Source organism: Cotesia glomerata, linkage group LG6 (assembly GCF_020080835.1).
Source record: "Cotesia glomerata isolate CgM1 linkage group LG6, MPM_Cglom_v2.3, whole genome shotgun sequence".
Lineage (NCBI taxonomy): Eukaryota > Metazoa > Arthropoda > Insecta > Hymenoptera > Braconidae > Cotesia > Cotesia glomerata.
Genome location: NC_058163.1, coordinates 3,749,911 through 3,777,348, shown reverse-complemented (window position 1 = coordinate 3,777,348; position 27,438 = coordinate 3,749,911). Strand labels below are relative to the sequence as shown.

Here is a 27,438-nt window from a genome sequence, read left to right as displayed (position 1 = left end):
CGTACGGTGTAGGGGTTAGTTATCGGTCTGGCAAGCGCGCGTCTCGGGTTCGAGTCTCGGTTAGAACGAATGCGATGTTCACTTTATTTCTATAGGTAGTGAAAGTTAGGTCTAAATAAAGAGTCAAGCGGGTCTAAACATGTGTTAGCTCTACATTAAAAATAATATAAAAAAAAAAAAACTCGAAAAATTCTTTTTTCATCATTTTACTAATAACAAAATTATTATTATTATTATTAAAAAGCAAAAAAAAATTCGGTCCCTAGTTGGGTTCGAACCTGCTTCCCTAGGCACAGTACAACAAAAGTAATTATCATTATTTAAATTGTTATTATTATTCAACGCCTGGTTAGACTGTAAAATGGGACAAAACTCCACTATTTACAGTCAAACCATGCGTCGAGTTTATATAGTATTTAATTGAGCAGTCTTTCCTGACCACTCAATTTTCTAAGAATTGTTGGAAAAAAGTACAGCTTAAACGGGTCTGAATTTTCAACTCGGGAACTATAGTTAATTTATTCTGATTTTTCGAAGTAGCTATAAATAGATTCAAATTTCGCGATAAACAAAATTTGTTTATTTATTTACTTTGTTTTGTAGATGTCAAGGTGGTTAAATGTCAAAAATTAATTCATATAATTACAAAACTAAAAGAAATTTCTTAACGAGTATATATGTTTATCGTAAATTGGGTTTGATATTTTTTCAACGATAGTCATTTATGATTTAAATAATTGAGAGAATAAGGAAAATTTTGTGACGAGCATAATATTATTTTTGACGCAATTTTTAGAGTTTAATTTGGTATCATCAGCAAGTTTTTGATAAGAATTAATGCCTTTTGGTTTTACATATTTTTTTGTCAATTATTTATGTCAAGTTTTTGAAGGAGTTTTTAATAGTTTTTTGGTTCTATAAATTTGTTCCATCACATTTGTCCATTAAATTATTTGTAATAGATCCTATAATAGCACTAGTATCTCTAAAATTTATTTAAAAAGTACCTAAGCTATATATAGTGTCATAAATATCAAAAAATCATTAAGCCAAAATTTTCTTATTCATAAATCGTAAATCTCGACAGTCGCATAGTGACTGCAGGTTGCTAGTTCACTATTACGATTTTAACCTAAAAAATAAATAACTCGTTAAATAGATTTATCATTTTTATTCAATATATGTTCTGACACATACAATTCGTCAAATCTCCCGAGAAATTTTTAGATCTTTAACGACGTCTCCCTGGCCCATATTCTGTACGTGTTATAGTCGTCTGTTCCGAGCCTTCTTCCCACCCATTACTAGGACCATGTTCCACTTTTATAGCACCACCGAAATATTCATCGGTATGAGCTGGTGTTGATATAGGACGACTGTACTTTCTGACGGTTGTTATCGGCCCAATGTGACGGACATTACCTGGAATTGAAGGATGCCTATACGAAAAACCTGGATTGCGGAAATTTTGATAACCTTGATTGCTGTCGGGAGGATCAATGGGTTGAGGATAAATGGGTGAATAGTTATCTTGATTGTAGACAGGATAATATTGTGGCCAGTTATTCTGATATTGATATCCTGGATTCGGCATCTGATTCGGAAAATATTGTGGAAAAGCTCCCGAACAAATCTGAACAACAAATAATTCAATTCATTCTTTCGTGTCAAAAATTTTCATCAAACACTTTTTAAAAATTTACAAATGATCAAACTTTGAATTAAAATATAGATAAATAAATATTTGAAATAAACTTACCGCATTGGCTATAACAAACGCCGAAATTGTTATAATTTTAGCAGACACCATCGTTAATAATAACGAATTTTTACTGATCACTATTAATTTAAATTAGTTGAAAAATACACGAACTGATTACTCTGAATACTCAAATTTCTCTGATCATCATTTGGGAAAAACGTGCCCTTTTATATTTTCGAAGCTGGTCCCTTCATGTATTTTCCGGGGGAAAATTCTATCCAATAGGAGCACAATTTTTGGAACGCTAGTCCCATTCCCTTGGAAAAGCGACTAGAACACGCCCAAATGCGGGCCTGTGTATATGTGCACCTACACGCCGGCATGTACACGTAACATATATACGTAACATATTATCTTCTTCATGAAAAATAGTATATTACACCCCTTGAGAAGGAAAATAAGAAAAGCCTCAGATCACATGTAATTGTTGGCCGAGGCGAAGCCGAGGTCAACAAACATGTGATCTGAGGTTTTCTTTTTTACTTCCCAAGGGCTGTAATATTTTTTTGTCCGAGGAAGGAGGAAAGCGGCAACTTTGTTTAGCGCAGTGAGACCAAAGTTGTCACTTTCCGCCCAGAGGGCAAAAAAAAATATTTTTTATCAATATTTTTATAATTAAGATAATTTCGTAATGAACTTAAACAAAAATTTTCTATCAACTTTCTAATAGTTATCAATATTTTAATTTTCTAATAGTTATGAAGAAAAGTTTTAGATATACACTGAAAAAAAAGTTTTTTTCTACCAAGGAAATGTTTCCTTATGGTTAAAATACAAAAGTTTTTTAACTATAAGAATACCGTTTTCTCACTGTCAAAAAACTAGCCTTATAAATAAAGCGTGGTATTTTAAGGTTAAGAATACCAGTTTTTTTATATCAAGAAAACTCGAGTAAAAAATTTAGTATTCTAGGTGGAACAAAATTTTTTTTTCAGTGTAGTATAAAGTTTAATGTAGTATAATGTAGTATAAAAATTCTTAATTATGAACGAATTTTACGTGATCAGCGATTTTAATAATTAATAAGAAAAAAAAAAGAATTTTGCAACGGTTTACTAAAATTAATAGGAGAGGGTGGGGTATAATGGCCCCCTGGGGTATAACGGCCCCCCTTCAAAATTTGGTCAAAAAAATATTTTTTTTTTTTTACTAAATTATCGTAAATGTGATATATTTATAAATTTTTGAGCTAATATATTATACCTGGGGTATAACGGCCCCCCTTCAAAATTTGGTCAAAAAATATTTTTTTTTTTTTCACCAAATTATCGTAAATTTTCAAGAACGTAAAAATATTAATATTTTAAAATAAAGTCTCAAATGTAAATTATTTACAATTAATTAATTATTTTTCACAATAGTGACAAATAAACGATTTAAATATATTCTTAAGAATAATCTTCATTGATTCCCGCACAGGAATCATGGGACCATTTCTAGCAACTTTTGCACTGAATCCATGATTCAGTGGATTTTGAATAAAGTCCATTGCAATAAAGGCAATGACAATCATTTTCAATTTTTTGAGCCTTTATTTAAAAAAAATTTTTTTTTTTTTATTTGACTATTTTTTGTTTTTGAGTTACTTTTTTCTTAGCTTCACTTCTATTTTTTCTTTTATCAAGTTCTTTTACGTTTCAGCGGCAATTTCAAATTTAAATTTAGCAGGAGTATGATGATTTTCATGGCAATTGAATAACCATTATAATTATAATTATTTTTTAGAAAATAAAAGAGGTTAGGGGTGGAAAGAAATGAGGTGCATTAGGTATAGCAGTTATTTTTCGAATGATAGTGAAATCTGGAGAGTGATGAAAATAAGGGAATACTTTTATATTTTTCAGAGTATTTTTAACCCTTATCGGCCACACCTCACCCAGGCCACATAACGGCCACATGGAGTAACTCATTACCCCACGCTGAAAAACCCGGCTGGACAAGATGTGTACATGTTTTGAGACTTTTAACTAATTGTCTCATGTTCGTTGACGAGTTCTTCAATATTTCTAATGGTTTAAAACTTGGTTAATTTATAGATGGCGTTCTAAAATCTGGTCACATAAGTTAAAATTTTGGGAAAATGGTTTTTTTGCAAAAAAATTCACTTCTCAGATTCACGGCATATGTCGTTTATTGGATTTATTTGAAAGTTTTAAGACCTTGAATTCCACTTTTTTTAAGCCTGAGGTAACTAGTCACCCCGTGTGGCTGGTGAGGGTTAATAGTGAAGAAAAATTTTTTTTTTATCATTTTTGGTTAGGGCCAAATTTTTTTTCAAGAATTTTTCCAAAATTTTGGTAAATTCGTTCATCGTAGAGCAAAGGTAAACTAATAAGATGTTAAAAAACCACAAAAAGTAATAATCGGCTTAGAGGGGCCGCTCTGCCCCACCCTCCCCTAAAATCTAATTGTAGAAATTTTAGTTTTAAATATTTTAAATTGGGTTGTTCTGATAAATTTGTTAATTGATCATACTATTATTTAGATTTTAGATGATATTTAGATTTTCAATAAATTTCAAGTTTTAAATGAAGAAATTTTAAGTTTTAATTAATTTTAAGATCTTAAATAAATTTTAGATTTTTAGTAATTCCCTCATTTAATTTCACATTTAAATATTGTTTATTACTAACTGTAAGTTTAACTTATCGGGAATATTTTCTTTTGACCCGACAATCTTTAGAAATTCTTTTGATTAATTAATTAATTGTAAAACTTTAATTTTAAATATTTTACACGAAAAATTCAGTAAGTCATATGAATTTTAATAAATTTTGGTTATCCTACAATTTTCTGTTTCTTTGATTATTTAAAATTTTAGTAAATTATATAAAATTTTATCTTAACAAAATAGAACTTAGTTTAAACATAAGAAAATATTAATTTTTATCGTATTTAAGAGTATTTTTCGGTTATCTTGAGTGCACATCTGTTGGGGATATTTTTCTTATATTACTTCAAAATCTTCCTTAGATTTTCTATACGATCATTATTTTCAGAGTTATTGATTATCAAAGTCAAAAAGAACTTTTTTGCTTTGATTGACGATAATTACGCGGCAAATCATCGTGCAAGCTTTTTGATTACGTCAAATTAAAGGGTATTAAATTATTTAAACGAACTTTGGAAAGAAACAATGGAAAAAATTTTTTTGAAGCTCGTAGACCTCTTTTTAGACGAGAAAAAATTTGGAAAAATTTTTCTTAGATAGTTTTCTTAGAATTTCTCCAGCCCTGGACATGACAAAAAATTTTCATGATCTTGTCTGAAAACTAGACACTTGGAGCTACAATTTGCTTTTTTCATTTTTTCTGTACGACCATTTTCCTCGGAGTAACAGCTCGTTGAAAATCATCTAAAAATTTGGAATTTTTTTTATATCCCTTAATTTTTCTGACTTGTGTATTTTACACGAAAAATTCAGTAAGTTATATGAATTTTAATAAATTTTGGTGATCATACAATTTTCTTTTTCTTTGATTATTTAAAATTTTAGTAAATTATATAAAATTTTATTTTAACAAAATAGAACTTAGTTTAAACATAAGAAATAATATTAATTTTTATCGTATTTATGAGTATTTTTCGGTTATCTGAGTGCACATCTGTTGGGAATATTTTTCTTTTATTACTTAAAGAGATTATTATCTCCTTTCTTATTTCGTCTTTTCTTCTAGAAAAATAATCCTAATCTATTGTCTGATTCTTAGTTTAATGACTTTGGGGTCATTAAAAATGCATTAAATATCAATTTTAGTATTATACTTGTTTTCGAAAAACTTATTCTTTAAAGTAGACTCCAAAATCCCAAGGTCGTTGAAATTATAATTTATGGTCACCGAAAAATTTAAGAAGCAAACAAAAAATAAAAATTTTGAGATAGTACTTTTTTAACTTCCCGTTAAGTTGTTTATTCCAAAGTTTTGAGCTCTCCGATTTCTCGGCAGTCGCATAGTGACTGCAGATTGCTAGTCAACTATTACATTTTTTATTTTAAAAATAAATAATTCGTTGAATAGATTTTTTATTTTTATTCGATATAAATTCTGATACATAAAATTTTTCATAAATTTTTATAAAAGTTATAAGACAATACTCAATGTCAAGATCAAAATACAGACAACACCATTATTTTCAGAATTCGTTGTAGCTTCCGAGAAATTTTTCAGATTTTTAATGAGATCACCATCTCCAAATTTGCCTAGTCGTCGTTTCCTTGCCTGTTTTTCTCCCAGTATGATCAAAATGTAAGTTTAAAAGACCACCAAAATATTTTTTGTCGAAACTACTTGCTGTAGGTACATCATACTCTTTAACGGTCGTTTTCGGCCCATCAGTATAAACTTTACGATCAGACGGCCAAGGATTGCTGCCAAAGTGTCCTCGATTAAAATTAGAAAAACCTGGATTGAAGAAATTCCGATAACCTTGATTGTGATTAGACGGATATTTATTCCAATGGCTTTGATAGAAGCCAGGATAATTTGATGACCAGTTATTCATATATTGATAACCTGAATACGGTTTCTGATTCGAAAAATAGTGTTGAAAAGCCTCCGAACAAATCTGCGCGGTAAATAATTCAATTAATTTTTTCGTGTGAAAAATTTTCATCAAACACTATTTAAAAATTTATAAATTCTCAAAATTTGGATTGAAATATAGATAAATAAATATTTGAAACAAACTTACCGCATTGGCTGTAATAAACGCCAAAATTGTTATAATTTTAGAAGACACCATCGTGAATGATGAGGTGGACTGAGAATGTTTGAAAAATTTTAAATTTTTTAGTGTCTACTTAGGAAAAAAGATTTTAAATAGGTCAGAAAAATTTGAAATTTAACAAGGATTTGACTTGAATACTAAACTAATAGAGAGTTTAGTTTAACTCAAGACCAAAATTTTTGAACCAAAACTACTACAAGGAAAACAATAAATTTTTTGGGACAAGTGAAAAAATTCTTTAGAATTAAAGAGTTCTAATTTTATAAAATTATCAAAAATAAATTATATTTGATTAAATTGAAAGTCCAAAAAATACATAGGTTTTTTCTTTTTTAAATTCTTTAGACAGATTTGTAGAGTACCATACTGTTCTTTTTTTTAAAGAGCATGAAAAATTTTTAAAATTAAAATTATTTAGTCATTCTAACAATTTAATCAATTTCTAAAAAATTGTAAATTTTGAAGTTTGAACAACGATTTGGATGTATACAATTATTTTTCAATTTTTTTCATATTCTACATTTAAAAAAAAAATTATAATATTTTAAAAAAGCAAAATCTAGTTTAGAAATTAAAAAAATTTTTTATCATTTATAAAATCGAACCCGTTAAATTTTTTGAAAAATAACAAAAAATATTTAAATTAGAATATCATTTTACTTTTTTTCTTTAATTTTTTAATTTTTCATCATTTTTGTGCAAAAAAAATAGTATTGTGCTTTATAATAAATTGATATTTTAAAAATATCAGCGAATAACAAACATACATTTTTTTGACTCTCAAACTAAAAAATAAAATAAAGTTCTGTAAATTTTCGATTAATTCAAATATGAGTCAAAAAAAACAATTCAAATAAATTTTAATCTTTAAATTTTTATGCCCAAAAGCGGTGAAATCCCACATTGAAACAATCATCAAAGATTGTATGAATACCTACCAGATGACGTCACAAAATCGCTGTTAATTACTTTTTATAATTGTTCACAATTAATTCGCTGTTAATTGCTTTATTACACGGAAAAATAGCTTTATTTTTTGATAGTTAATTAAAAATTTTATTTCACAATTAATGATCCTTAATCGAAACACTTTGCTTAAACTCAAAAATTAAAAACGTTTTTAATTAATTAAAACTTAAATAGTCGACTAGAACGGCCGACTTACCGTTACCTGAGTGTCTATTTCTCGAAGATAAGTTAATTGCTGTATTTCTCAACAATTTGATGGTTTGTGTCTATTGACGTCATCAGCAGATAGAGAACAAAGAAAAGATAATAATATTTGATTTCCTATAAATTAGTATTGGTATAAAGCTGGTGGGTCGAGGTAATCTAACACAGTACTACCTTTTTTGGGGAACTATTTACTTACTTAGATCATTGTTATAATTAACAATGACATCAACTAAATTTATAGTAGTTCTATTATTGATAACAGTTAATGCGGTAAGTTAATATAAATAAAATTGTAATATTTCAATATTAAGTTGGATTGCTTTTATTTTATAAAGTTTTCAATCATTTTTTATAAGAATTTATTGAGAGATTGAGAATAATCGAATTATTTATTTCATAGATCTGTTCAGAGGCTTGTAGTAGAGAATCCAAACCGGAACCAAAACCAGCTCCACTGAAAGGTATTTTGGAAATTTGAAGAAGTTCTTCTTTATTGTATTAATGATATATATGAGCTATTTTTATGTACCTGAAGTTCCGAACGTTCGTAAAAAAAAATAGTATTTTTTAAAAATAAGAACACTAGATCGGGTTAGCAAGCTGATTTTTGGTGAGCTTCTACATTTTCAACCTAGAAAGCTACAAAAAAATCATCAACCCTCTAAGACCTCCGGAACAACCCCTAATACCCACCCTTATGTTATAAAAATTCGTATGGCCTAGGCTTATTGGGTTAGCAAGCTGATTTTTTATGAGCTTCTTCATTTCAAACCTATAAAACCTTAAAAAAATCATCAACTCCCTAGGACCTCCGGAACAACCCCTAACACCCACCCTTATGTTATAAAAATTCGTATAGCCTCGGCTAATTGGGTTAGCAAGCTGATTTTTAGCAAAAAAATTTGTTTCCACAATATAGGTATCAATCGATTCCTAATTTCATAAATCGTAAAGATAACCTATCGTGTGAAGAACTTTTTTTTAACAATTTTTGCGATTTGTTCAAAGAATTTGTTCGTTAACAAAAAAAAAAAAAGTTCTCTAGGCTTTTTTTATTTATTACTAATAATTTGTTGAAACAAATCAAAAAAATTAAAAAAAAAAAGTTCTCTAGGCGATAGGATATCTTTACGACTTATGAAATTAGGAATCGATTGATACCTATATTGTGGAAACAAATTTTTTTGCTAAAAATCAGCTTGCTAACCCAATTAGCCGAGGCTATACGAATTTTTTAACATTGGGGTGGGTGTTAGGGGTTGTTTCGGAAGTCCTAGGGGGTTGATGATTTTTTTAAGGCTTTATAGGTTTGATATGAAGAAGCTCATAAAAAATCAGCGTGCTAACCCGATTAGCCGAGGCCATACGAATTTTTATAACATAAGGGTCGGTTTTAGGTTTTGTTCCGGAGGTCTTAGAGGGTTGATGATTTTTTTAAGGCTTTATAGGTTTGAAATGAAGAAGCTCATAAAAAATCAGCTTGCTAACCCAATTAGCCGAGGCCATAAGAATTTTTATAACATAAAGGTGGGTGTTAGGGGTTGTTCCGAAGGTCTTAGAGGGTTGATGATTTTTATATAGCTTTCTAGGTTGAAAATGTAGAAGCTCACCAAAAATCAGCTTGCTAACCCGATCTAGTGTTCTTATTTTTAAAAAATACTATGTTTTTTTACGAACGTTCGGAACTTCAGGTACATCTATTTTTAGTCACTCGTGAAAAATTTTGTAATATAAAATATAAAATTAGTATACCATTTTTTAAATAAAAATTGCACAACTCATGAAGCGAAGCATCAGAGAGTGCTTTACGATCGAAAAATTTCTAACTTCCCACTAAGAAAATTGAAAATTTTCAAAAATCGGGAAGTTATTGTTTTTACCCCGTTTTTCGAAAATCGAGTTTTCATCAGATCTCGACGTTTTAAGGTCGTAGAAAGCTTCTCTGACTATTCCCGCGATGGTCTCTGTATGTATGTGTGTGTGTATGGATGTATGTAAACCTCTCATAACTTTTGAACGGCTTGACCAATTTGATCGCGGTTGGTGCCAATCGAAAGGGTTCGACTAAACTTAGATTTTGAATACAAGTTAGACCGATTCGGACCGATAAATTTTAGGAAATTCGAGCTCAAAAATATAATTATTATGTCATTTTGAGCTCTCTGAGCTCAAAACTCTAATAGCAATTTAATAAAACACAATTTTTTGAATTTTCAAACGGCAATAACTTTTGAATGAATGAACCGATTTTCACGCAGTTGGCAGCATTCGACGCAGTTTTCAAAGCTCCATAAAGGATCACTAAGTTTAAATTGATCAAGCCAGTAATTTTGAAGTAATTCCGAAAAAACACTTTTTTCGGTTTTTCTCGACAACGATAACTCACGAACGAATCAACCGATTTTGACCGAACTTGCGGTGATCGACGTGGTTTTTAATCTCAAGAGCTGGTTAGATTTTGGAATTGATCGATAAAGCCATTTAAAAGTAATTCCAAAAAAACCACATTTCAAAAAATTTTTTTTTGTAGTTTTTTTGAGATTTCTCAAAATCAACTGATTCGAATCGGTCCAAATGGTATTTAAAATCTAAGTTTAGTCAAGCCCTTTCGAATGGCGTCAACCGCGATAAAATCGGTCAAGCAGTTCAAAAGTTGTGAGAGGTTTACATACGGCCACACACACACACACACACACACACACACACACACACACACACACACACACACACACACACACACACACACACACACATATACGGACATCATCGCGAAAACATTCAGGGAAGCTTCCTAGGACCTCAAAACGTTAAAATCTGATGAGAACTCGATTTTCGAAAAACGGGGTAAAACCAATAACTTCCCGATTTTTGAAAATTTTCAATTTTCTTAGCGGGAAGTTAAAAATTTTTTTCAAATGTGGTTTTTTTGAATAACTTTCAAATGGCTTGACCGATCAATTTCAAAAACTAATCAGCTCTTAACATCGAAAAACCACGTCGATCGCCACCAAGCCGGTCAAAATCGGTTGATTCGTTCGTGAGTTATCGTTGACGAAAAAAATCGAAAAAAAATGTTTTTTTCGAATTACACTGAAATTTTTCGGTCTGATCAATTTGTATTTGAAAATATATAATAGAATTTAAAAAACTGCGTCGAATGCCGCCAACTGCGTGAAAATCGGTTCGTTCATTCAAAAGTTATTGCTGTTTGAAAATTGAAAAAATAGTGTTTTATTAAACTTCTATCATACTGTTGAGCTCGGAGAGCTCAAAACTACACAAAAACTATATTTTTGAGCTCTTCGAGCTCAAAAACGTTATAAGTGCAATTTTAAGCGCTTAATTACGAAAGTAGCGGGAAGTTGCAGGGATGGCCTCCAGGGTCAACCGTTTTCCTAATTTTTTTTGCCTCATTTCGGCAACGATTTTTATTATTATAGTTTTGTTATTCTACGGAATCAATATATTTTGCATGCTATTTTCGAAATAATTTTATTGAGATTAATTTGACAATTTTCAAAAATTGATTTAGTGCAATAGAAACGGAAACAAACATCAAAATAGGTCAAAAAATTTTCCTGTCCGTCATGTATGAATCTCCTGAAACATTGTAACTTGCGAAAAAATGTATTAATTGAGTTAAATTTTTTTTTTAAATTGTTAAAGTCACAGAGAATCACCTTACAGAGAATCACCCATATATATTGTGTACATTTATCCCACTAGAAGCGCTTGCGCATTATCGTGCTATCTTAGCTGTTTTATATTTTTTTTTTCACATTATTTATTTTATTAATATTTTATAATTAAATGAGCATTATGATTCGTATAATTTTCGATTTTCCAAGCTTTTTTTTTAATATAACTTAAATATAGAATTTTTTATTTAAAAATTGGTCAAATTAGTAAAATTTTTTACAAAGATCTTAATTTTAGATTTATAAAAATCCTCAAACTAATTAATGTATCTGTCTTTTATCATAATTATAGCTGTAGCACCATGTAATTGTCAGTGCCCAAAACCAACTCCGTGTCCAGTTATGACTACAAGTAGACCAATTTATAATCCAGCTCAATTTTCAAAATCTCAACAACCACCTCAAAATTCAAAACCTTTTTCCTATCAACCACCAGCTTACAATCCGAATTCCAATTCAACACCAGCTCAAAGTCCAAATTCTGAATACAATCCACTAACACCTCCAATATATTCTGGATATTATCCCGATTATCAATACCCAAACTACCCAAGCTATCCTGGCAATGTTCCACCGTTTTCTGGCTCTCATGAAAACGAAGAACCGAAAAACCCCCAGCCTTCGAATAATGAAGCTGTAAAACCAATTGCTACTCCTATTGGATTCGGTTTTGAGGTGATTAAAACCCAGCACAACAGAACTGAAAAAGGATGGTCAAAACACACTTCCAGCGGGCATACTTGGTGAATGATCAATGATCAGCGCGTTCAAAATGTCCAAAAAATCAAAAATTGATTGAAGAGCTATTTGTTGTGATTTGGAAAAACTAAAAAATTTAAATGAATCTTTAAAAAAATAGTTACTTTTTAAAAATGATTTTTCTTTGAATTTGTTGAAGATCGGAAATGTATCTAAATGTTTTAAATAAATCTAAAAAGCCTAATTTGATTATTTATTTATAGTTTTAATTAAAGAGTTAATTTTACAAGAAATTTATGCGAAAAACTGAAGCTTATATTAAAAAAAAAAAAAATGATAATATTATTTAAATGCAAAGTTTGTTTTTTTATTTTTTTTCCAGCAAAACTTATCTGAACAAAAAGAAGAAAGTTCAGGAATTTCACGATTGTTTTCGAGCAATTTGTTACAGCAAACAAACTCTTAATTCCGAGTCAATATGAAGTGTTTTTTTTAATTTTCTTCGCTCAGCATTCTAGTTTAAATTCTAATAGTTAGATAGAAAATTATCTATTTAAAATTCAGTATAAGTAATAAATTGATGAAACAATAAAAATGAAGGAAAAAATAACAGTATGTGGACCACCGAGCTTTGAAATCCCGAATATTTCATTCGGGCAATATATTGTGGACCGATTGCGTCAATCGCCGCTTCATATTGTCCAGGTATGTGGTTATACACACTTAGAATTAAAAAAAAATCAATTTTTAATCAGACCTTTTTTGTTGCTTGTTAAAGAGATCCAAGTACTCTTATAGTGTAACGAATGTCTATAAAAAAATAATATGTAGAAATACTTTCGTTATCCATCTTAAAATCAATTTTTAAATTAATTAATAACATTTTTGAGGAAATTTCCGAAAAATTTACTCATTAAATAATTATCAACATTTAATTGAATAATAAAAAATATAGCACTCTGAATTACCGGTATACACTTGACAACACCGCAAGAGTTCCCTAACCTTCAAATTTATTTATGTTTATTGTCTAACTAAAATGACTAAGATCTTCTAGCATTCAAAAAACCGCGGTTACTTATGCGCCGAGTAACTGCGCAAGCGGTGTTGCCAAGTCAAATACAAGACTTTAAAGAACGGAATTTCCTTGTGATTTTTCATAAAATATCTCCGTAATACGTTTGGAAACCTACTTTTTTTATTGTTTTAATCGAAAGCTTATTATTTTTTCAATTAAATTCAATGAAAATAAAATTATTTTAAAATCGTTAATTGCATTAAATTCTTAACCAAATACACAGCTGGTGGAATCTCCATTTACCTACATGTAAAAATTACAATTTTCAAACCTAATTATTTCATTAATCATCCCGGAAACCTACTGTTTTTTAATTTTTTTATCAATTATTAGGCTAGGTAGATTGAATTTACAAATTTTTAGGAAGTTTTAAAAATTTGACTACTTATTCGCGTGGATCTCCTTAAATTCTCTACAAATTATCTCTCGTTCAAAGTTACAGTCAATTATAGCAAAAATATTCCAAAAACTTTTACACAATAAATTGTATCAAAATTTTCAATCTAATTTTTTTTAATTACTGTATAATGAATCAAAGGTGGATGCCAAAACAGGAGAAATTTTAACAAATTATGAGGTACTTGATAAAAGCATCAAGCTATCTAAATATTTGGAACAAAAGGGCATCAAAGTTGGCGACACAGTTGCGATATCCAGTGACAATATTCTGAATTATTTTATCGCAGTATTTGGAACTATTTATCGCGGAGCTGCTATTGCGCCAATGAATCCAGATTATTTAGAAGGTAATTTAATTCCAATGAAAATAATGTTTAACAATAAACTGTTCCAAATAATTCGAAGTTACAAACAGAATAAATAATTTGTAAATTGAACCTTTTTCAAACAACTCTTTGTTTTACAATTACAGATGAAATAAAACGGTGCTGCAGAATATCACGCCCGCGGCTGATTTTTGTATCATTAAAAACAAGAGATAAAATTTTTCACGCCACTAAATCATTACCTTGGAAAATTGAATTGATTCAATTAGAAACATTGGATAGCATATTATCGAAATTTGATAATAACAATTATAAAAATAATTTCTATCAAAATTTTCAACCCGAGAGCGTTAAAAAACCCAAAGAACAGGAAATCGTTATTCTTTACTCGAGCGGAACAACTGGATTGCCAAAAGGTGTCATGCTGTCTCACCACAATGCCTTGACAATTTCGTATACTTTCAGGTAAATATTTCTCACACTCCTGAGATTCATTAAGAAAATAAAGTGCTTTCTTTTCAGATCACGACAATTCCGAGAGTTTCAGGATAAATCAATAGACTTGATATTCTTGCCGTTTTATCACGGGTACGGATTCGCGATGATGATGTCAATCATAACGATGGGCACCACTGCGGTGGTGATGAAGTCGTTTGAGCCGGAATTATTTTGCCGGGCCATTGAAAAGTTTAAAGTAAATACTTTACCGCTGGTTCCGCCGATCATGATATTCTTAGCCAAAAATCCGATTGTAAGCAAGTATGACTTCCGATCGCTCAAGGAGATCATTTGTGGCGCTGCTCCGTTGTCAAGAGAAGTAAGTTTTAGGATTTTGGATTTAACTTGGAGAAAAAGTGGAAATTTCCGATATTTTTTGCATAAAAAAAATTTAGGAATTTTTATTATGTTCATATATGTATTTTTCTATGAAAAAGTCGGAAAAATAACTATAATTTATAGAAATTTTACTTATAAAAAATGAGAACTTTTTCTATATGTTATACAGGAATTTTTTGTGTGCCAATATAGGAAAAATTCAAATTTTAATACAGAATTTTTATAAAAGCATATAAATTTTCGCTATAAAAATCAATGTAAAAATTTTTCGAATGTTAAAACATTAATTCATCCAATGTTAACACAGTAATTTTTCCCAAAATGAAACAGAAAAATTCCCATGCCAAAATAGGAAAAATTGCTGTTTTACTTGGAAAAAATTTACATGTAACTAAAATCTACAAATTACTGAACAATTTCTCTGTCAAAGAGTGATGGCAAATTCATAATTATTTAAATTTTGTATCTACGGAAAAATGCCTGTGTTGTCACAAGAAAAATTATTATATTAAGAAAGTTCGAGCGAATCTAATGTGAAAAATAATTTCCAACTTTGAGCTTTGAAATTAAATATGCGTATAAATAAATAGGTAATTTATCTAATCCCAAAATTTTAAAAAGATTCACCGTTATAGTTACTTAGATATTAAATTTCAAAAATCACCTTATTTATCTCCTTATATACGGGCTCTTATGGCGGACAAACTTTAGTCGAGACTTTAATTATTTTTTTCAATATTAACCTCCCAACTTTACAGAATAAAGAACTACACACAAGAAACTTGGATTATTGTAAAATATAAAAAAAATTTAATAATAATAAGGTAAAAGCCCCAATAGATGATCACGTACCAGTATATGATCAGTATATTCACAAATATAGGTATACAAATACATGGAGTGATCATATACTGGTACATGATCATCTGTTGGGGCTTTTACCTTACATTACCGATATAATTTTTGAAATATTTAAAGTTAAATTTTATGTTTTTGACTCGTTTATCGTCAGCTATTTATTCGAATAAAGATTTGGCAACGTCGCGTCAACAGCTGAGAAGAAAGAAAAGGATAGAAATATAGTTACAGAGAGATAAATATTTAACTCATACACTTATGCACGTCTCTGTAATGGGTATAATCAAACGCACTGTTGCCAAATCTGTTTATTTAATCCGGCAATTAATTAATACGAAAGTCATTTTATGACTTTATTTCATTAAATAATTAAAAATCATCAATTATTAAATTGTTCAAATTATTTTAAATTAAGATAAAGAATTTTGACGAATATCGGGAAGACTAAAAGTAAGAAAAAATTTTAACATTATTTTGACTCATAAGTTACGCTCAAACTTCTTCAATATAGAAATTTTTGCTGTTTACGATGAAAAGATACTGAAGCCAAAATGGGGAAAATTTCTACGTTGTAATACAAATTATTACTGTGTCAACATAGTAAGAATTTGGATATAAACGTGGGAATTTCTTCCATTTTACATATTTACTAGCTATTATACTCGCCCACTCCGCTGGGCGCTTTATAGAATTGCATTTTTAGATCCAGACTTGAAATTTAATTAGAGTATTGTTTTGAATTGCACAGATTCCCAATTTTATCGAATTGGCATGCACTTTTTATCCATGTAATTATCCTAGCTAATATTCATTGTAACTTTCAATGTGCAATCACAATAACATTCCCGTGCCTTTCTTACAAAAATGAATAATAATCGATGTGAAAAAAAAAAAAAAAAAATTTGTAATGAGCATTGAAAGTTTCAGTTAAAAAAATCGCAGGTCTCATAAGTGAAGAAATCTGCCTAGTATATAAACATAACCAATAGAATTAAAAAATTTATTTTAAATAAATGACAATCGAATAGAATAAATTTAGTTACAATAAAAATTCATTATTTCTAAGTCAAAAAAATATAGGTTTCGGATAAGTAATCACCAACATATCATATACTAAAACCTTCTCCGAAACACGCTGCATCTTATGGTATAAGTATTATATCGATCGGTTCAGTAGTTTTGGCAGTATAACCGGACAAAAAAATCGGCTCTCCATTTATTAGTATAGATTTTTCCAAAGCTGCATAGTAAAAGTGAATGTGTCAACATAAAAAATCTTACAATGCTGCTTAAAAATAGGGTATAAGTACCGTTTTTGGCCACCTTAGCATCGTTTTTGGCCAGTTAACATTTGAATTAATTTATATAAAATTACAATATTATAATCATATTTTTGTTGAGTTTTAAAAAATTTATATTAAAACAAATTGACTTCGTAATGGTTTATTAATATAAATTCATTTCTATCGTTTTACATAGTAAAATTTTCTACGTCACCATAAAAATTTTCCCTTGCAAAAAAACTTTGAATTGCCATATGTTTCTGAAGATAAAACATTGCTACCGACAGGTCCGAGAAGCAGTGAAGTCTCGATTTCCTTGGGCGAAAATCCGAACTGGATACGGGATGACTGAGTTATCAGTAGCAGTGTGTCTCAGTGATCGGAACAGTCAGAAATCGGAGACAATTGGAAACCTAACATCTGGTGTATGCTGCAAAGTTATTGATCCCGAGACATCAAAGTCTTTGAAGGCTTACGAAACGGGTGAGCTGTGCTTCAAGGGTGATCATGTCATGCTGGGATACAGAGATGATCCTGAGGCAACTGGTCAAACGATTGACCATCATGGCTGGCTGCACACCGGCGATCTCGGTTATTTCGACCACGACGGTGATTTATTTATTGTCGGGCGACTCAAGGAACTCATTAAATCTAAAGGATACCAGATAGCTCCAGCCGAAATAGAGAATATACTCCTGTCACATCCAGATGTCAATGACGCTGCGGTAATCGGAAAGTATGATGCCACCGGGGACCAGGTTCCTGTTGGTTTTGTCGTTAAAAAACCCCAGTCCGATGTTACGGCAGAGCAATTACGCAAATTTGTCGATGGTAATTTTGTTTCATTTGATTGCAGATTACCTATCATCAATATCATCAATCATTTATTGTTGGTGATGTTTATATTAATATTCATGAGTGATGTCATATTGTAATTTCGATGTTTTGTTTCCAGATAAAGTATCAATTCAGAAGCATTTGAAGGGAGGTGTGAAATTCATCGACGCGATTCCCAAGAGTCCGGCGGGGAAAATACTGAGACTTCAACTCCAATTGAATTCAAAGCTATAGTTGGTACAAAATTGAACTGAAGATATAAAAATGTTTTTTATGCACTTGAAAAATATATTAATTTTTTTTTGTATTTTTTATGGAGAAAATTTTTAGATTTATAAAGCAATACTTTAAATAATAAAAAATAATCACAATATTTTTTTAACAGTCATATTATTGCACGACTCATGAAGAGCGGCATGATGGCCGAGCGGACTAAGTCATTATCCTCATAGTTCGTTCGTGCATCATGTCGTGAGGCGAGGGTTCGAGCCCCGACGGTTATTCGAATAGTTACAACACCAACCGTCGGGGGTCGCTCCGGTAGCTGACCTGTACTGGCATGGGTTTTCTCTGTGGTTTCCCCATCGCCACTATTCCAACAACCGATAGAAAGGGGTGAGGAATAGGGTAAATGCAGTACAGAAAGCACAAGTCGGTCCACAGCCGCATTGGAATGAAAATTATATGTGCGAAAATTATGTTGATTATAAAAAAGTGGAAAACATGTTGATAATAAAAAGTGGAGAACATGTTGATTATAAAAAGAGTGGAGAATATGTTGATAATAAAAAAAGGTTGAAAAATTGTGTTGATAATATAGAGCGGAAAGTAACCTTGTAAAAACCAGGAAACGGTATACAAGTAAAACTCATAATAATAATAATAATTGCACGACTCATGATGCGAAGCTTCAGAGAGTGCTTTACGATCGAAAAATTTTTTTCGCCTCATTTTGGCGGCTATTTTTATTATTATAGCCTTGTTAGTTCACGGAATCAAGATATTTTGCATACTATTGTCGAGATAATTTAATGGAGATTAATTTCATACTTTTTAAAAATTGATTTACTGCAATAGAATTGGAAAAAAACACCAAAATAGGTCAAAAAATTTTCCTGTCCGTCATGTGTGAAACCCGGAAACACTGTAACTTGTGAAAAAATCCATTATTTGAGTTAAATTTTTTTTAAAAAAATTCTAATCGACGATTGTAGGTCACTGAATGCGAATGATTAATTAATTCAGTGTCGTTTAATTGCAATTAATAAAAAACGAAAACTACAAGACTGTATATCTATATATATCCATGTAAAATTAACATGGATGGTGATATATCTATATCTATAGATATTATGTACATTTTATTCCACCAGGGGCGCCTGTGCATCACTTTCCTAGTACAGCTGTTTTTTTTTAAATTATTTTTTTTCTTTTTATTTTGCACGACTCATGTGTTTTTTTTTCATTATTTATTGACAAATAATTGGATAGCTATTTTTTTCAATTAAAAAAATGAATACTATTAAAATAAAACGACTTAAGTTTTTTTTTTTTTTTTTTTTTTTTTTTTATATTTCATAATTAAATGAGCATTATGAGTCAGGCACTTTTGGATTTTCCAAACTTTTTATTTATTTATTTATTTATTTATTTACTTTATATACATATCAACAGCCTAGTTGCCAATAACAGAGATACAAAAAGATACAAATGTTATTCGGAATGGCGCATGACAGCTAACATTCTTTAATCAAAAAAATACTGTATATATACTTAAACTTGATTTAATACAGAGTAATACCATATTTAATATACTATAGCTGGATGACATTATTATGTATATATACTTCATATAATGAAGGTCAGTAATCTATTTATCTGGAGTTAACTAAGACTGAAGCTATGGCACTGGCACTGATGCTTGACAGGCAGTCATTATATTGTAATTATTTAAAAATAGAATAATTTTTTTTTTTAATTTGAAAGTGTAATTTTTTTTTGATAAAAAAATAAAAAAGTTGATATTTTCTAAGTTTTTTAACAGAAAGAAAAATTTCTTGACGGGAACTTTTTTACGGAAAAATAATAAATTTCGTTCGACCGCCGCACCACCGCTGCACCACCGCCGCACCATACCGCCGCACGACCGCCGTTTGGCGGACTATTACGCCGCACGCAAAAAATTTACTCCCCCTAGCATCGCCGCACTACCGCTGCACCACCGCCGCACCAATGCTAAATCATACCTAAAATTTCACAAAAAATGGTATCATAATTAATTTATCACGCAATAATTAATTAATAAATAATGCGACTAGAAATCTTTATGTAAGACCTATTGATCAACCTCCTTTTAATCGAATGCCTAATATTAAAAAAAAAAATTTTTTTTAAATCAGGCCAAAGCACCGCGAAATTATTGATTTTTTTAGTCGTATTGTTGATGTAGATTTTTAATTTCATCCTCGGGCACAGAAGCGGTACGCCTATTGAAATACTCTGAAAGAATTTTAAAAATTGAACTGTGATGGGATTCGAACCTGGATCGTCTGCATGGAAATCTCGAACATTGCCAACTGCACTGCAAGCCATACTTAACTTAAAAAATTTAGTTAAGCTATTTGAATGATCAACGAATATATTATTTCAATGTATATACCATCAAACAGTGGTATGGTGCGGCGGTGGTGCAGCGGTGGTGCGGCGGTCGAACGAAATTTATTATTTTTTCGTCAAAATTAATAATTTTATTTTTACCCGGGCGCGTCACAGCTGTGGTGCGGCGGTGGTGCAGCGGTGGTGCGGCGAATAGAAATTTATTTACTTGTCACGGCGCTGGTGCGGCGGTAGTGCGGCGAATAGATAAATTCTTTACTTGTCACGGCGGTGGTGCGGCGGTGATACGGCACTTGTAAAATAACCAAAATTTTCACGGCTGTAGTGCAGCGGTGGTGCGGCGCTTAAAAAGCCGTGCAGCGGTGTTGCGGCGGTGGTGCGGCGGAATTCTGTTTTTACTCGGGAGAACAAAAAAGTTTGGAAAATCCAAATGAGCATGCCTTAAGAAGGGTTTACATTTTTCCTCTCTCTCGCCCTCTATTGGACAAACGAAAGTATCTCTGTCATACTTGTACAACAAATGGAATCTTAAAACGCATTTTATGCATAAATAAATGAAAATTTTCCATAAAAGCGCTTCGCTCTTCGATAGATAATTTAATTATCTATCGAAGAGCGAAGAGTTTTTTTTCGAAATTTTATCACATACATGAGAAAAACACGTTTGAAAATCAACTATAAACCGCTCTTAAGCGCTCATGTCATACATAAATTATTTAGATCATAACAAAATTTATTCGTTTTTAATTTGAATTTTCCCGCGAATAGTATTATCCCCTCTGTAGGTCGAACTAAAGAAAAATTTTAACAGATGATAAAACAGTTAGTAATTTTACCATCATGTGAGTATAGTTTCTGCTTGTTTATAGTTATTTCAATTCTGTTTATGAAAAATAATATATATGGCTGCCGAAATCGTAGAAAAAGTCACCGAACTGGCAATCGAAAAAAATTAACTGTATCGAAACGGAATTATTTTGACACGCAATTTTCACAAGGGTTTTGATAAACTTCCTCAGGAATAAAACAAAAAAAAAATTAAATCGTGAAAGTGATTTTTGACAAAGTTGTGGTGTTATCAAGCCCATAGCTCCCGTGAATACCACGCTCTCATTCATTTAATTCATCAGAAAAACGAGTTTTTTCTGAGAAATATTATTTAATCGATAAGAACATTTTTTTAACGTGTTCTGTAGTTACTATTATTTATTTGAATATGCTTTTTATCCATAATTTTTTCGTTTAAATTATGAAAATCACGTTTCAATCGAAATCACGATTTTTAGGCGAGAGTAGAGCATACCTGCGCGCTTCGCGCTTAAGGCATGCAATTCTTGGCTCAAGAAAATTTTCGGGTGCCTGAAGGAAGACCGAAGTTGTGTTGGCCGAAGTAAAAATTTTTCTTGAAATTCTATTCTTGGTGAGTAATTTTTTCTTAATTCAAATTATCATAAATACTTGATACCATAAATTTTTATATTCGATCAAGATTTTTAGATACTTTAGGGAAGCAGCACCACCTACTTCAGCTGAGAAAAAAATTTTCTCACCTTGTGAAAATTTTTTTCTTGAATAGTTGATACCCATTTTATATTATTTTAGCGTGCAATTAAACATATTGAATGAAAAAAAAAATGATTCAATATTATTTGATCTTCCCATTTGACATGTTAATCAATAAAAATATTAATGAAAATTTACTTCTATCTTTATATTTAATTTTTTGGAGCAAGAGAGAAATTTTCTCAAGACAAGAAAATTTACTTCTATCACGAACTAAATTTTTTGAAGCAAGAGGCTGAATTTTCTCAAAACAACAAGATTTTCTTGAGTTAAATAAATTTTCTTGGATCAAGATACGTATTTCTTAAAGCAAGAGAATTAATTTTGTTGGAATAAGTGAAATTTCTTGTGTCAAAAAAAAATTTTTTTTTCGCTTAAGAATATAATTAGAAAGAAAAATATTTTCTTAGCTCAAGTGAACCTTTTTTTCTGTATAGAATAATTTTTTTTCAATAATAAAAAAACATAAAAATTTATATTTTTCAAGTTTTTTCTAAATTGTTCGTTTTCACAATTAAAATATGGAAAAAAAATAATAAAAATTTTTAATTAAAAACTATAAAATAAATTAAAAAAAAAAATATTAATTTAATAATTTTTCTAACCAAAATTTCAATGAAAAAAAATATTAACTTCTACTAATTTTTCCGACCGTGATAATATAATTCTTTTTTTTTTAACCCGTTCCTACCTTTACGGTCCTTTTTTTGCTAGTATAAATCTAATTCAAGTGGATGGTAATATTCCATCTTCACTAACAATTTGGGACAGAACGTCCCTGGAGAGTTAGGTCGATGGGTAACCATCGAACTTGAACACTAGTTAGCTGGTAAATGCTAGTATTTGTACGACTCAATTTTTAAGTATTAATGATGGAAAGCCACTGAGAATGAAGAGCAACTTTTTAAAAAGTCCATGAAAAATTAACCAAGCCAGGAATCGAACCTAAACAGAAGTACTACAACTACCATCGTAGTATAGAGTTTAAAGGGAGGGGATAAAGTCAAGTATTAACAGCTACTGAGAGTTAAGAGTATACTGAGAAGAAGTAAATGGAGAATGACCCGGTAGCTTAATGGTGAAACATCCTGATGTGTAATCGGGGAGATCCAGGTTCGATTCCTGGCTTGGTTAATTTTTCATGGACTTTTTCAAAAGTTGTTCTTCATTCTCAGTTGCTTTCCATCGTTAATACTTAAAAATTGAGTCGAATAGATACTAGCATTCACCAGCTAACTAGTGTTCAAGTTCAAATTCGAATATTACCATCCACTTGAATTAGATTTATTATTATACTAGCAGATTTATTTATACTAGCAGATTTATTTATACTAGCAGAAAAAAATGACCGTAAAGGCAGGAACGGGTTAAAAAAAAAAAAAAAAAAAAAATATTTGAAAAAATAAAAATAGTTTAATTTATATTTTTGATAATTTTTTTCACTTAAAAAGAAGAAAAAAATATTAAAACTATTTTTCTCAAAATAAAATTTTTTTACCAATATCAAAAATGAACTTTAAATGAAATAAATCTACAAGAAAATAAAACTAAAAAAAGTTCACATCACTCCTCATAAAAAATTCCTTTTGCTCTTCCCATTGCCCAGCTGAAAAAATAAAAAACTCGGTATAATCCCACAAAAAAAAAGCTTGAATTGTCAGTGATCAATTCAATTATTCATTCTACTGGTCCGTAAAAAATTCAAATTCATTTTTTCCCTCCTTTTTCAGGCATTAAAGTTGCCGTGATAAATGAATTTAAAGTCATCGGTGGTCGGTGCTCGTATACTCGTACTCGTACTTGGATAATGGTTAAATTTGAGTAGCAATTAGATTTGTCAAGTAACACGCGATCGTTTCTAGCTTCAATTGGATTAGCAAGAGGTGTTGAATGTGTATTGGTCGGATATATACACATATATAGAATATAGGGTGGAGAGAATAGTGTTATAGTGTATACGATGGAGGATAGGGTTGAATGTCAGTTCACAAATGGCCATTGAAACTCCATTGAATTTAAATTTCTCTATACTGATAGCAGGCGGTTATATCTCTGTTGTATCGGGAACATAAACGGCCCTCGGCCCTCCGGTGAATGAGAAAGAGAAAGAGAAAGATAAAGGGGAGAAAAGGGGTGCCGAGCATACATAGATAGACAGATACCATTTAATTGTCCTGTACATATATCGTCCAGTTTGCATCGTATAATTCGGTTAATCCGCAACGTGAGTATCCAATGACTTTTCCCGCGATGTCCATCGTCAAGATAACGCCGTTTAAATGCTTCAAGTGCCAATATAGTTCTCTTGTCTTTTATGCTTTTATTTTCCGCATTTTAGTCGCGAGATCGATGTTCATTGCTCTTAGCCTCGATACATTGTCGAAAATCGCGAGTTAATTTTTAATTAAAAAATTTGAGAATTTAAATCACGTTATTTAAATAAAATGATCTAAGGTAAAAGCCTCAAATATTGACAGGAGTCTCAATATTGACACCTTAAATTATTTTTAAATATATTTAATTATCTGTAATAACAATAACTATCATATAAATTTTTATTAAATTCTAATTAAAAAATTGAAAAAAATTACTGTTCAAAATATTAAATATTAATTATTAAAAAAAAATAAAAGCACCAGTTCATCAAACCAGCATACGAGCGTCTATTTTCTTAACAACTTTGGTAAGAAAAGCATTTTTTTTAAATGCCGAATTTAAAATAATTTCTTCATCTAATTATGTGATCTTTTTTTTCTCAATTAACAATATATGAAAAATTTATAAAATTGAATAATCGAAATTAATTGTATGCTTTATTATATTTAAATAATGGGTGTCAATAACTACCCGTACTGAAAAAAAATATACGCCGCATATACGGGGGCAAAAAAAAAGTATGTGGCGTATATATTTTATATGTGCGACGTATATGTATTTTTGTCAGCATATATGCGCATATATATTTTTTCAGTGTGGGTAGTTCATAATTTTTAAGTTAAATCTCATATTATCATTCGGCTATTTTGTCTTGACATAAAAATTGAATAAATAAATAAATAAATAAATTGATAGCCAGTCGACAGCGCTATAACGCCTTTTTTTTACTTTAACCTAAAAAATTTGCTGTAAGAGCTTGAACTCTTCTGGTTCAATAAATTATTATTAAATTAATTTTTATATTTTTAAAATTAATTAATCATTTATGAAAATTATTATTAATAAACTTTAATAATAGGGGAGCCTGGGGCACGACGGCCCCCTTAAGCCAATTTTTCCTTTTTGTGACTTTTAACCATCAAATTCGTTTATTTTCCGTCTATTTCGAATGAATCAGTCGAAATTTTGCAAAAAATCGTAAAAAAAAAATTTTTTTTCTGGGGCACGACGGCCCCCTCCTCAAAAAATCATATAAAAATTTTTTTTTCCCCTAAAGCCATTACCATCAAAATCTAAAAATTCTCCATCCAGAAAACGTCGTCGAGGGAAAACCACGATTCCGAAGAGTCTTGAATATCGCCGAGAACTCAAAGAAAAAAAATCGAAATGAAGCAAAAAAAAGACCTCAGTTAAACAAAAAGAAAAAAAAAAAATAAATAAATTAAAATAAAATAAAATCAAAACTAAAAAATTTGAAAAAAAAAACATTTAAAATATAAAATGATGATTGCCATTGTCTTTATTGCAATGGACTTGACTCAGAATCCACAGAGTCATGGATTAGAGATGTTATTAAGCAATGAATAGGTTACATTAGTTTACATTGATTGTAATCACATGTTGAGTGTTCAGATTGAGTTCTTGAAATATTTAATATCTTGAACCAGACTTTTTTTTTTATATTTTTATCAAGTCAAAATAGAATTGCGTAGAGTAAGACATCCTTAAAGGAATTCAAATAAAACTTTGAGATTGGGTTTCTGCCTGGTGCAGAGGATACCGTGATCAATAATTAATAATATAATTATTGATGTTTTAAGTTCAAAAAACTGTGTTTAAAATTTTTCAGTGTAATTAAATTCTTTCTGATTCATTTTACCCAAGATAAATACCATTGACCTGAAAAGGCCTAAAATAATGAATTCTTTAAATTTATTACGATTCGAAAAAAAAAAACAATTGTTTCGTTGCAATTTTTTTTTTCGAGTGGTCCATTATGCCTCACATATCACGTATTGGCCCGAAATATCATAAAAACATCATAGAGGTCATAAGCTGACGGAAAATTAAAAAAAAAAAATTTACCTAATTTATGAGAGGGGCCGTTATGGCTAGGGGGCTGTCGTGTACTACTCTCTCCTGTATGATTCAATTTTTTGTTAAATTTTTCAGTTCAATTAAATTTTTTCTAATTTATTTTACCACAAATTTATCACAATTTAAAAAAAAAAATTTTTTTTTCGTTACATTTTTTTTTCGAGTGGTCCATCATACTCCACATATCACATATTGGTCCAAAATATCATAAAAACATAATAGAGGTCATAACTTGACGGAAATTGAAAAAAAAAATTTTTACTCAATTTTTGAGGGGGACCGTCGTGCCCCAGGGGGGCCTTCGTGTCCCAGGTTCCCCTATTGATTACTTAATAATAAGTTTCGAAAATAAGAATAAGCAGATGATTCGTCGCATGCACAGTATAGGTGTCAATAATTGGGGCTAAGTTATGTCAATAATTAGATCAATCAGTTTTTTAAATTGTCAATAATTGGTGTATCCGGATACTCTATTTAATTATTTAAAGTTAATTATTAAATATCACTGATTATCATTTTAATAAAAGAAATTGATTAGTAAGAACATTACTTGAGACATTACCACAAACAAAATTCAACGATATTGATATTTGATTGCTTAAAAAAAATGAAATCATAACTTTGTCTCTAATAGTGTCAATAATTGGGGCTTTTACCTTATCTTTTAGTTTATCGGACACACTAACTATAAAAAAAATGAATTTGAATTAAGAGACAAATTATTTAACCAAGAATCTTATTTTGATTAGCTGGAATTAAATTTAAAAATTTTTAAATTTATTTAAATCAATTTTTTAAATTAAGAATTTTTATCATTAAAGAGGTTCGCGCGTAACTTATGAGTCAAAATAATATTAAAATTTTTTTTAACTTTCAGTCTTTCCAATATTCGCCAAAATTCTTTATCTTAATTTAAAATAATTTGAACAATTTAATAATTGATGATTTTTACTTATTTAATAAAATAAAGTAATAGAATGACTTTCAATAAAATAATAGAATAATTTGGCAACAGTGCGTTTGATTATACTCATTACAGAGACATGCATGAGTGTGTGAGTTGAATATTTCTCTCTCTGTAACTATATTTCTATCCTTTTCTTTTTTCTCAGCTGTTGACGCGACATTGCCAAATCTTTATTCGAATAAATAGCTGACGATAAACGAGTCAAAAACATAAAATTTAAATTTAAATATTTCAAAAATTATATCGGTAATGTATTATTATTAAATTTTTTTTATATTTTACAATAATCCAAGTTTTTTGTGTATAGTTTTTTATTCGTTAAAGTTGAGAGGTAAATATTGAAAAAAATAATTAAAG

The 27,438-nt window shown here is 30.0% G+C and overlaps 4 protein-coding genes across 6 annotated transcripts in view; 2 read left to right on the top strand and 2 right to left on the bottom strand.

Annotated features, from left to right (window-relative positions):
• Window positions 1-18,006, top strand: part of LOC123268149 (4-coumarate--CoA ligase 1-like) — a 36,852-nt gene extending 18,846 nt beyond the window's left edge. Inside the window, exons 2-7 of the mRNA XM_044733033.1 lie at window positions 12,446-12,768; window positions 13,680-13,887; window positions 14,013-14,331; window positions 14,389-14,683; window positions 17,132-17,675; window positions 17,800-18,006. Coding sequence (XP_044588968.1) covers window positions 12,658-12,768; window positions 13,680-13,887; window positions 14,013-14,331; window positions 14,389-14,683; window positions 17,132-17,675; window positions 17,800-17,915 — 1,593 coding nt within the window. The 5' untranslated portion in view covers window positions 12,446-12,657 and the 3' untranslated portion in view covers window positions 17,916-18,006. The remainder of the gene's footprint in view (window positions 1-12,445; window positions 12,769-13,679; window positions 13,888-14,012; window positions 14,332-14,388; window positions 14,684-17,131; window positions 17,676-17,799) is intronic.
• Window positions 1-27,438, bottom strand: part of LOC123268150 (lachesin) — a 260,262-nt gene that overhangs the window by 220,025 nt on the left and 12,799 nt on the right. The window lies entirely within an intron of this gene.
• On the bottom strand, window positions 1,157-7,614 carry LOC123268153. 3 transcript variants are annotated; one of them, XM_044733040.1, is made up of 3 exons: window positions 7,429-7,614; window positions 6,455-6,523; window positions 1,157-1,633 (listed from the first exon to the last, which is right to left on the bottom strand). In XM_044733040.1, the coding sequence occupies exons 2-3, from the start codon at window positions 6,503-6,505 to the stop codon at window positions 1,232-1,234; spliced, it is 453 nt and encodes a 150-aa protein (XP_044588975.1). In that variant the 5' UTR covers window positions 6,506-6,523; window positions 7,429-7,614; the 3' UTR covers window positions 1,157-1,231. The 3 variants fall into 3 exon arrangements, with proteins under 3 accessions (XP_044588975.1, XP_044588976.1, XP_044588977.1); XM_044733042.1 differs by lacking the exon at window positions 1,157-1,633 and adding an exon at window positions 5,844-6,328 and having other exon boundaries at window positions 7,429-7,591; XM_044733041.1 differs by lacking the exons at window positions 6,455-6,523; window positions 7,429-7,614 and adding an exon at window positions 1,760-1,835.
• Window positions 7,710-12,305, top strand: LOC123268152 (extensin-like). The gene is made up of 3 exons (XM_044733039.1): window positions 7,710-7,936; window positions 8,067-8,127; window positions 11,657-12,305. Exons 1-3 carry the CDS (start codon window positions 7,886-7,888, stop codon window positions 12,109-12,111), a joined length of 567 nt encoding a protein of 188 aa, XP_044588974.1. The 5' UTR covers window positions 7,710-7,885; the 3' UTR covers window positions 12,112-12,305.